General features: G+C 35.3%; 1 protein-coding gene across 2 annotated transcripts in view; it reads right to left on the bottom strand.

Moving 5' to 3' along the window:
• Positions 1–12,392, bottom strand: part of SNX4 (sorting nexin 4) — a 96,943-nt gene that overhangs the window by 47,398 nt on the left and 37,153 nt on the right. For both annotated transcript variants that reach the window (XM_036746028.1, XM_036746029.1), the window contains exons 6-7: positions 11,127–11,182; positions 5,801–5,873 (exon numbers count right to left, since the gene is read on the bottom strand). In XM_036746028.1, coding sequence (XP_036601923.1) covers positions 5,801–5,873; positions 11,127–11,182 — 129 coding nt within the window. The remainder of the gene's footprint in view (positions 1–5,800; positions 5,874–11,126; positions 11,183–12,392) is intronic.

The raw sequence follows: 12,392 nt of genomic DNA, 5'->3' as shown, positions 1-12,392 counted from the left end.
AAAAATTAAAGATGTTAAGAAAGAGACATTGGGGTAGGAGGGGAGTAGAAATTAGGATTGATCATGAATGGGAACTCAAAGAACAGTTTTTATAATCTGATCTAAACCAGTGCCTATTCTGGGCATGGGATCCAAAGAATTAAATAATCAACAAATACTGAGTAAGTATATACTATGCATCAAGTACTGTACTAAATGATGGGTATGGAAAGATGTAAATTAAACGGTCCCTTAATTCTAGTACTTTACAGTCTATCAGAGGAAACAAGAAGTATGCCTCTAAGTATATAAAAAGTAAATAGAAGGTAATTTATGACATCAGGCATCTAGGTGACATAGTGGACAGAATGTTGGGCCTATTAGCTATGTGAGTCTGGGCAAGTCACTTAACCCTGTTTGCCTTAGTTTCCTCATCTGTAAAATGAGTTAGAGAAGGAAATGACAAACCACCTCAATATCTTTGCCAAGGAAACACCAAATGGGGTCACCAAGAGTGGGACATGACTGAAATGACTAAACAACAATTTATAAGAAGGGAGAAGGCAGACACTAGTAACTGGGGTGAACAGGAAAGGCCTCATAGAAAAGGAGCTTGAACTGGGTTCTGAAGAAAGCTAAGGCTTTTTTTTTAATGGATGTGTGGATAGAGTACATTTTAGGCAGAGGAGGCAGCCTGTAAAAAGATACAGAGGTAGAAGATGGAATGCTGTTACATGAGGAATAACAAACAGTTATTAGTTTGGAGGGAACATAAAAGTGCATGAGGGGAAGTAATATGAAATGAATCTGGAAATGTAAGCCAGAGTGAGATTGTGAACACTTTAAATGCAAAATGGAGGAGTCTATATCTCATCCTAGAAGAAAGGAGGAACCACATTAGGGCTTTTTAAACAAGGAAATGAACAGCTTTGTTAGACTTTTGATTCAGCAATATCCCTCTGGCATCAGGGTAGAGAATGGATTAGAGAAAGACCTGAGGTAAATAAAACAATTAGGTCATTGAAACGGTCCAGGCAAAAGGAGATAAGGACCTAAAATAGGCTGGTGAGTGGACATACATTATGGAAGTAGAACTGACAAGACTTGACAACTGATCAGATATAGAGGGATGAAAGAGAACAAGGAGTCAAAGGTGACCCTGAGCTTGTGAAACTGGTTGTCTGGAGGGATGACTGCACCCTTGACAGAAATTGTAAAGTTAGGAAAAGGGGTAAATTTGGGGGCTAGGAAAATGAATTCTATTTTGGATATGTCAAGTTTGAGATGTCCTATGAAATATCCAATTGGAAATGTCTAATTTGCAGTTGGTGATCCAGGGCAGGAGCTCAGAAAGACATCAACTAGTATATTATCATGAAGTCTCACAATACACTTTCCTGATAAACCCAAGAAGCTAGAATATTCCTGGAATCTATCAGAAAAGGTGTATGTCTCTTCCAGTATAGGGCCTGGAAAGAACATAAGGCAACATGGCTCAAACTGGTCCTCTTCGAGAACGAAGGACAAAAACCAATGGAACAAATAAGAAAAAAGATATACATTAAGTTAGACAAAACTAGACTCTATACTACAAAAAAAAAAAAAACTATTCTGTACCTAAAACTTGACTATCATTAAAATATAGTATTCACTCAATATTAAATGATTCCATGAAAACATGTTAAACTAAATAGTTCCCTGGAATCCATATTATGCAAATAGGCAAAGAAATGATGTGTAGCAGGATTTTACAACTTTAGGATGAGATTTGGTGAAAAAATATCAAATTTGTTATTTCAAGAAAACCTTATGCAAGAGTTATGCATCATGATGAAAAATGCTATCATGTCTAGAAGAGAGAACTGATGAACTCTGAGTGCAGACTGAAGCATACTTTTTTCACTTTATTTTTCTTGCTTTTTTGGTGGGGGGAGTGCAAGATGACTAGCATGGAAATAAGTTTTGCATAATTTCACATGTATAATTGCTATCACATTGCTTGCTTTTTCAATGGCATGGAGAAGGGCTGGAGGAAAAGAAGAGAATTTGGAACTAAAAAATTTTTTTCAATAAACATTAAAATAAAGTATAATTTTTAAAAAGAGTATGCCTATAGTTTGTACTTAACATGAAAAAGGTCATAGAAAGAAAGGACTTAAGAGCTAAAAAAATGACAGAAAGCAGCTAGTCCAACATATTCATTCAAAAGATGAATAAACAGGGGCAGCTAGGTGGCGTAGTGAGTACAGCACCTGCCCTGGAGTGAGGAGGACCTGAGTTCAAATTCGACCTCAGACACTTGACACATGTACTAGCTGTGTGATCTTGGGCAAGTCGCTTAACCCCTGCCTTCCCCCCTCAAAAAAAAAAAAAAGATGAATAAACAGATCCAGAAGTAAAGTCACTTATTCAGAGCAGAAAAGGGTGAAAATACATCAAGGCTTCAAATCCAGTGCTTTGGAAACTATCTCACAGCCTGGGTGCTTTTGCTTTGTATGGTATTATTACTATTGTTGTTGAGAAAATGATGAAGTCCAAAACAGTATTACTCAGGTCTAGCGTAGAGAAAGAGAAGCAAAAAGGAAAAGAAGTTAAAAAATAGAAGTCAGAAAGAGATTGCTGAGTCAGGTTTGCTAAACCCAGATGATTACTTTTTATTATTTTCAAGTTTAAGAGTGAGGAAAAGTAGTTCAAGGCTCAAACACTTGAATTCTTAGCTATTATCTGATAACACTGCCACTTCTATTTTACATTGGCACGCTAGTTAACCCCAGGCCACTTGTTTCCCTGACTGATCTTGACAGAGTAAACAAAATCCATGGTGGACATGCAAAGTTTCCTTCTCCTTTTTTAATTCTGCCACATATACTCGTATATTGTTATTATCCCAGATACTTTAATTTCTTATTTCTGGCTACTTAATTATTACTGGTTTTACATACAAAGGATATCTGTTTTATAAACATAATTTAATAAGCACTTCCGTGCTTACGATGTGCCAAATGCAGTGCTAAGCACTGAATACGAAGAAAAAGCAAAACAGTTCCTATTCTCAATGAGCTTACATCCTAACACTAGCTGTATATATTTCGATGGCCAATTTTTTTTTTAAATGGAAGATAAATACTGTTGTTAGTGGTGTCCTCTTTATATTTAAGTGAAGAACCTCCCCATTCCTTCTAGTATGTCTAAATTTCCTTAACCTTAACTTCAAAAACATATTGGCCTCCACCCATATAACAGTTTTATTCCAATTTAACCAGGTCAGTTTCAAATGTTCCATTGCACATTAAGTAATCTGTACAAATATTAGCTGAAATCAGTTACTAATATTAAAGTCATAATTTTCCAAGGAGATATACACAGTCTCTCTCTCTCTCTCTCTCTCACACACACACACACACACATATACACACACACGTCTATGTAAAAATATTAAGTAATTTTTTATATAGGATGTCCTAAGAAGTCTTAGTGCAGTTTTAAGCTTTAATAACTTCAGCTTTAAAAATGTTATAAACTTAAAAAAAATCATCTGGAAGATTGTTTAAATTTCTTTTGGCCTTTTGTTTGTGAACTTTTAATTTTAATAAGATGCAGCACTGTTTTGTTATACATTGCACATGACACTTTCAACTGGTAAATTGGCAGAGGAAATACTCTTGCTTGGCCATCTGGTTTACCTGTTCTATTAGACTTCTTGTGAAGTCACATCAAAACTGCACTCTTTGGATGATCTTAAGGCTAGGATGACAAATGTAATACTTTCAATCACTAAGCAGCAGCTGATGACCTTTCTTACAAAGTCTGAAAATCAGTTATGATGATATATAGCACAAGATGGTGGTCATGTTGAATTTTAATTAGAAACACCACTATTTTAAAAGCAACCTTTCAAATGTTATTTTCTGTAAGTTTATACCATTCATACTTGTGAAGTTATTAAAACTTAAAACTGCATGAAGACTTGGGACACTATGTATACATCTGCACAATATGCATGTGTGTACAGACGTACATATATCCATATACATACTGACATATACATATGCATATGTGCGCACATATATACACAGATATACATATATGCATCATAATTTGTAAGAATGTCTTCTACATTCAAGTACATTTTTCTTTAAATTTGAGCTATGGCAATTATGTTAGCAACTTAACTAACTTTTCCAGTCACATAAAAGGGCCGCAAATTTTACCTTAAGAAATTCATCCTAAATTATGTGAAAAAATGTCACTCTATGAAATTCGATACCTACTATTTATAAGGTGTTAGCACATAAAGTAGTTTATTAATTAGATCCTAATAGAACAAAGACATGTCCCTCACCATTGTGCCAAGGACATAGGTCATCCAACAAGTATACGTTAAGAAACTGAATGTTACAGATAATATCTACAATATGCACCTTTTAATACCAAGAGAAGAGGCTAACTGATAGTTGAAGTCAATCAAAACACCTTTGCCTTTGTGATCATATCTTTCCTACCCAACTTCTTAAAATATTTACATTTGGCAGGATTAAAAGGCTTGGTATTCTTGTGTTTGCCTGTACATCCCAACAGGCTTTAGGCTAACAATGACAATTAGGCTTGTTCCTGAACATTCACAGGATAAACTTCACACATATAGGTTGTATTATGTCACTCTTAGGCATTCACTCCTAGACGCTCATTTATAGGGAAAAATACAGCTAGGAGATTTCAATCCAGACTTAAATCTTGATCTTCAACTCTGAATTCAGTCCCTTCTCTGTTATATCATACTATATAGAATCTGAGGACTCTGACAATGAGCTCCAATGTAACTTCTTCCTGAAGAATAATTCATTTAAGAATTTGCTGTTGCCTACTTGTGAGCCTAAAGCTCAGTCAGTTCTACTCCAGCTTTCAAAGTATACGTCTAGTTTAAATCAAACCACCAGACCCATAGTTAGAGGTAGCATAGCATCAGAGTGAAAATAACATTTGACTGGGAACAGAAGATCTAGGGTCCAGTATGAGCACTTAAATTAACTACAATAATATAAGCATTCAAGTCAATTTACGTCTCTGGGCCTGTTTTCATATTTGTAAAATAAGGATGGTAGATATAATGTAAAAGGCTATGCTCATATAACATGAAAATACAGGTTAGCCAAAAGGCTAGGTCAGTTTGGGAACTTCTCTAGGGATTCAAACGAATGTAGTAGGGCTGACCCGAGATACTCTATACTTCCCTGGACCTGTCACAACTTCCTCTTACAAAGACTAGGTTCTCAGTCTTTAGAATTTCTGAAGGAGTGAGAGTGAATGAGGCATCATTGTCCAGGCCCATCCACTCATCCAAAAGCATTTGGCTATCATCAGAGTAAAATTGTATTGGTATGAATGATTCACCCCTGAAATTCTAGCATCCAATTTCCTAGACTTTTTGTGCCTGCCATTTCGACAAACCTAACTGCCTTACAAGATTTTAAGAGTACTGATATAAGACCTCTTATAATAAATGAAACATTACAAGTCTTTAAGAAAAATTCAGAGTGGAAAGATTAGGTAGATCTTAAAGCAATTAGCAACATTTTCAAAATGAAATGGAAGATTTGACAAATGTGTCAAAACAAACACATATGCTAAATTAAAAACTTTAAAAGATGAATGTAGCCAAAGATCCTTTCACAAAATAGTCCAGAGAACATTTTGCATCATTTTTACAAAACACTGGGAATGAATGAAAAATTCTAAGCTATTGAACATATTTACTTAATCATGGCTAAATAACGGTGCTATCTTAAAATTCTCTGGCAAAAGGCATGTGAGGATTACTTACGGCTCTGACTCGAAGAAGGTGCGAGATGACAGATTGTAGTTCATCACCGTAGTGTTTCAGCTCAGTAAATCTCCTGGCAATAGGACACAGACATACATTAAGGAACAAGCATTTACAAACTGAAATAAAGCACTATGATCTAAGAACTGTTAATGATGATCCTGATTCTATTTTACACCAAGTTAGCTGTAGATTTTTCCTCAACTGATAGAATTAACAAAATTCTAAAAGAACACAACACATGCTTATTCGTCTGACATTTTCGAAATAAAATTAGGAGCAAGTCATGTTACAAATCTTTATTGTGTGGTAAGGGTTTTTCAGATAAAAATCATCTTGGAATTAGGGAAAAATAGACTTGTCTCAAGACTTTCTAATGGAATTTTTTGAACCTAGTCATTAAATAACAAATTCTATATGAAAATTTTCAATTACTTCCCTCTCTAGACAGGGTAGGAAAAGACCTTAGAGATTATTTAGCACAATCTCCTCATTTTACAAATGAAGAAATGGAGGACCAGACAGACTTGCCTGGGATTACACAGCTAATAAGTGTTAAAGCTAGGACACAAAGTCAGTTCTAATTCCAAAGGCAATGTTCTTTCAATTGAGGCCTCTCTCTCTTAAAAGACAGGTACTTTTGGTATACTCCGTATATGGTCTAAGGGTAGTAAGTAGGGAAAGTCAGTATGAAGGTTAATGATAAACTAACAATTAGTGCAGGTTAGTGATGTAAAAACAAAAAACCAAAATTTTTAAAAGTGCTTTTAGACTCTCTAGAGTGCCTTTTACCATCTTAATGTCCTACATGTGTAGTCATCAAAGGTATATCTCATTTACAATTCAAAGTTTCAATAGAATATATTATTTAAGAAGACAGGAAGCAAGGCTTAGAATATGAGCAATGCTCATTAATGCATAGCATGTCACAAGGTAAAGGCAATCTAAAACTGCTCAATATTTCTCCATCTCCCCTTTACATCCTACATCATTTTTCAGTCAATAAACCTTTTGAGAACCAAGTCAGGGGCCATAGGGCTCAGAAGAGTGGATGGCCATTACAAGAGAACATATCATCAGGATGGTCTCACTTCCTTGTAGTATCCTGCATGCAACAGGAGAAAATTTATTATCTCAAGCAACTTTGTAGGAGAGATCTAAAGACTGCTTTTTGTTGCCTTTTTTTTGCCTGCTGCTAACCAGGTTTTTCACTGCTTATTACTTCTCATTTATCTAGGTTGAGCATCAAGAGGCAAACAGTTCTCTAAGCCTCACTCTGAGTCTATTGCCTATGAATAAAGAGAACCTTCAGAATAACCTTAAATCCAGGAATTAGGCATGATTAGGCCTTTAAAGCCTTCCTCACAATAGGTTAGATAGATTTCTTGGTCTGGATTCCTTCCCCTCCAAGGCCAGCCAAGAACCTGCTGTACTTTAACAAAATTTCTGGGTTTAAAAATTCTGAAATGTTTTTATATCAAAGTTGCTTATTTGATCTATAGTAAGTTTAAATTGAGATAACAGGTGGCTAATGAATGTGAAGGAGGAGGAGAAAGCTTTTATTCCTCCTCCCACAGGAGTCATAATTAGAGAGACACTGGCAGATCTACAGGCTGCAAAGTCTAGTAACATACATTTAACAAACAGAATAGGACCTAAATTCTTTAAGTCAGGTACTGCTCATCTAGCAATAAAACTAGCAATGCCTGCAGACTCAAATGGGGAAGTCAACCCACTACGCAATGAAATCAAAAGAATAAACAAAGTTAGCCTCTATATACTGCTTGGAATTGAGAAGGCAGATTGTAACACAGTATCTCCTCCTTAGATTACAACAGATGTGAGTATATTATTGCATAAGCAGTATGGATAACCGAGATGTAAAGGCAGATTTTTAAGAAAGCTAATATTAAAAAAGGAGAGGACAATCCTGAGAAAGGTATTCTGAGACCAGGAAAAGAACTTGAACGGAAAGGAGATAAGTATAGGTAAAAAGCTGTTTTGGAGAATGAGAGAAAAGGAAGCATCAGTTCATAGAAGCTACAGAGAATGGCCACAGGTAAAGGCTAGAAAGCCAGGGACAAAGACTTGAGGAAAATTATTCAGGCAGTCAGAAAGAATTTAGAAAAATAAGACAGAGGCTTGCTAGAATACAAACTATTAAACTGGTATTTCATCCTGAACCCAAGAGGGGATCTGGTGATCAACACAGAACAAAGTGACTTTCCAAGGGCTGGGACTAAAGGAATGAGTTAGTTACACGGAAGTAAAAAAATAGAGAATGTAAAATGTCAAATTTAAGTAATTTTAATATCTAAAATGTTCCTACAGTACAGTTTCCATACCAAGATTTCCTCATATTTAAGTAAAATAATTTTGCAATTTAACCAGCGAGTAGGTGTATTTTGTGCTAATGACAATACTGAAGCAAGGAACAAGAAGTCAAAGTTAAAGCCTATGGCCCTAACCCTGTGATCTCTAGCGAAACCTAAAAGTCCTTTGAAAGCAGAGGCAGGAGGTCATAGACAGCAGGCTGCCAGGGCAGCTTCTGTTTGGTGGCCTTAGTTCCCTCTATCTTCCCCAATATTCCCTCCCTTATAATTCCTTTGCTGCCCTCTGTATAGGCTACCTCCAGCCCTACCTCATGCCCATGTTCAATCATTTTTCAGTTGTGTCTGACTCTTCATGACCCCTTTTGGGGTTTTCTTGGCAAAGATACTGAAGTGGTTTGCCATTTCCTTCTCCAACTCACTTTACAAATGAGGAAACTGAGGCAAAGAGAGTTAGGTGACTTGCCGAGGGTCACACAGCTAATATGTGTCTGAAGCTAGATTTAAACTCAGAAAGATGAGTGTTCTTGGCTTCTGGCTCAGCACTCTATCCATTGCACTACCTAGCTGTGTTTCTTCCTTCGAATATTCTAAATATCAACAATATGAGTGAGTATGAAGAAAAAGGCATGTCTTTTCCTCATTTTACTTACTATCATACTAAGTTTTATGTAGAAACTCTAATAAATATTCAAAGGTGATTTTAAACAACTGGTTAAGTTAGAAGGAAATATTTCTTAAATATATACTATATATGTTAAATATATATTATATGAAATAATATCTTGCATCTTAGATTTTAAGCACACAAAGGCTAGGCTTTTTTCCCTCCTATAAAATTTTTTTTTAGGATAATGGCAATGGATTATTTTTATTTTAAACTATAGTCATTAGCGGTTATACTTTCCCCCTTTAAAAGGCATAATGAGGTCAATTTATTATTGTTAATCTATTACAGCACGTTTTCACATGACCAGGTCAACTACAAAACATCAATCAAGTTAACTACAAAATTTCAAAAAGAGATATTCAAATGCTAACCAACCTGATTACTTGCTAAAAATCAGAATACTGCTATTTATATTTAGATATCTAGAACTACATTATGTAAAATCAAGTATAAGAAAGCTTATCTAAGCATGTAAAATCGGGTTGCTATGAAATCATTTATACAAACCACAGTCTACCTTCTCCTGAAGTATTAGCTAGAAACATCCTAATAGCTATTATAGCTTTATTCCTCACATCTGGCTAAAGCATTCTCAACTTAAACACATTTAGAACAAATAATTTCCTTTAGCTGACAAAGAAGTATGATGAAATGAGAACTCTTGAACTAGAGGAGACTGCTAAGATCATTTGGTTGAGTATCTTCTTTTTAATTTTTTTTTAACAGAAAAAACATATTTGTCAATAAGGTGGTAATAACTGAGAATATTGAGTAGAATTATATTCTGGAAGTTTTAGATAAGTAATACAGTAGCAACAAAAATAACAGAAGTTCCCAGGATCACAGATTTTAAGTTGGGGACCATCCAGTTCTTCTAGCACAATACTCTCATTTTATAGTTGAGGAAACTGAAGTCCAAAGAGGTTAAGTGACTTGCTCAAGGTCACACGGTTAAAAAGGAGAGTCAGTATTTGAACTCAAGTCTTCAGATTTCAAAACTAGCCCTCTTTCTACTACTACAAGATGAGTGATATCTTTAAAAGTATACCAAGAGGGGCAGCTAGGTGCCACAGTGAGTAGAGCACGGGCCCTGGAATCAGGAGGACCTCAGTTCATATCCAATGTCAGACACCTGACACACTTTACCAACTGTGCGACCTTGGGCAAGTCACTTAACCCCAATTGCCTGGCTGCCCCCTCTGAAAAAAGAGAGAGAGAGAGAAAGAAAAAGAAAAAGGGAAAAAAAAAGTATACCAAGAAAATCCGGGGAAAACAAAAAACCACCACAACAAAAAACACATTTTCCCCTACACATTATTATGCTGAGTAGCCAAATATTTCACACACACACACACACACACACCCCTGCTACTTCAATGTCTTATTATGGTATGGAGGTGGCTCTGGAATGGTATAGGATTTGGTTTTATTTGTCTGGTTTTTTTATATTGAATTAATATAATTTTTTTATACAAGAGCCACTTATCAACGAACATCCAAAGAAACCTCCCTCCAAAGCATATTCTTCTCCCCAAAAATAGTTAACTAATTCCAACTCTCTCATTTTACAGATAGGAAAACTGATAAAGAAAGCAGTTATCTTTACTGGTAGCAGTGCTGGGACTAGCACCCACATCTTTTGATTCCCAGTCAAAGGAGAAGCCTAACAGAATTAGACCACAATTCAAAGAGTGGAAAGGACCAAAAATTTGAAGAGTCCCTAACCCTCACCCCATAAGAAGGCCATTCCTGAACTCAACAGCTTCCTTTAACATAGCCATACTTACACATGAGTTATATTATTTCAGAAATTATCAATAAATATTCTTCTCATGCAATAAAAGAACCAACGTGGATTGAATTTGTGCTAGTATATTATTACCTATCAACTTTTCAATCCTATTCTCATAGGGTCTAAGATAAGTAAACTAAAAGTACAAAACTGGAGAAGGAGAAAGGAGAAAATACATTCCATCTCGACGAAAAGCAGGAAGTGAGGAAATATATTTCAAATAAAATGAAAGCAATTTTTCTAACTATTTTTTTAAATCCCTTCGACAATACTTAAGCCTACTGAAAAGAGACGGTGTAGCTTGGTTTTCTAAAAGATTTCCCATCAGTCAAACGTATCCTTAAACTGAATACTACCAAATCCAAGTTTCAAAGCCAGATTTAAACTGGTTTAAACGGAATCTTGTCAGACTTCAGTCACTACTTAAAATCTTGGGTAAATAAAGCGCATACATTCAGAAATGAAAAAATTAAATAGTTTTTGAAAAGCACAATTCAAAACAACATTGTAATTGTTATTAAAACAAAATCTTACTTGTCTGGGTTTTTCACTCTGAATGTTGCATTAAGAGCTTTTAACCTGGAGTCTGCCTGGAAAAAATAATTTGTTAACTCAATTACAATTATATTTCAGGGTATGAAATCAAACAGTTTTACTTTCCTTCTAGAATTAAGATGCTAAAATAAAATTTTCTTTACATTACAGTGTTAAATACATTTGAACAAGTGAACAAGTCTCACAAAGAAAAGAATTATATCATTAAGCTTTTCAGAAACACCACAAAAACTGGAGTGTAAACTAGGTATTAGTGAATGCCAAAGAAATGGTACAGCCCAGTAAACTGCAGTACTGGGAAATAGCTCTATGTTATTCTCAATTAATATAACAGAATACAGGCCACAGAAACAAAGTAGTTTATTACAAACAAAAGGATGTTAGGTTCTTTCTTTTTTGGGTTCCAGGATTTTAGGAAATAGAGGAGTGGATGAAAACAATTCTCGCTAGCAAACTCTATGAGGCAATCAATAAAATTTTTTCTTTGTCAAGATACAAATTCTGTTCTAACAAACATAAAGTGCTATGATGCACCATAAATTATGAACTGTCTCCAGTTAGAATAGATGTATAGCACCAATCCTCCAAATAACAGTTTCTTTAACTGAAAGATTTGTACTCAATAAACTCTCACAAGCAGCCACTCTAACAGTTGAAAAACTAATAATGGGTTCAGTAAATGGATAATGAAACACAACTTCTAACATGGAGGTGGGGGACTCCTTGGGCAGAGTATTATAAACACTACCATGCCTCATCACCACATTCTTTGTTTTTACTTATCTGTTTCTTTGTTACAAGGGAGGATTCAAAACTAGGGGAAGGGGGTGGGGAGGAATAACTAGAAATGACTGTGTTGCAAAAACAAAAAGCATCAACAAATTTTTTTTTAAAGAAGCAGCTACTCTAATGGTAGCTCCAGAATAAGCAGGAATCATGAGTAGTACTAAAAAAGTAGTTTACCCATCAATGCCAACAGATTTGTTAAAAGGCAATAATAAAAATCGCAATTGGTATGAAAAATCTGCATTGGAACTACTCATATCTACCAATACCATACTTTTATCCAATTCGACCCTGCCTTATCAGTGTTCCTGAAAAGCATCTCCCTGTAGCAAACATTTTCATTTACAGAGATTGCCAGAAAACCAACCAAACCAAAGGGAGTTAAAAGAAGAGAAATTATCCTCAAATTCTCATTGATTTTGCTGGTTTCTTCTTCTTTCTGAGATCAGGCTACTGGCC

This window comes from Trichosurus vulpecula, chromosome 2 (assembly GCF_011100635.1).
Source record: "Trichosurus vulpecula isolate mTriVul1 chromosome 2, mTriVul1.pri, whole genome shotgun sequence".
NCBI lineage: Eukaryota > Metazoa > Chordata > Mammalia > Diprotodontia > Phalangeridae > Trichosurus > Trichosurus vulpecula.
This window is presented reverse-complemented; position numbering and strand designations above follow the sequence as displayed.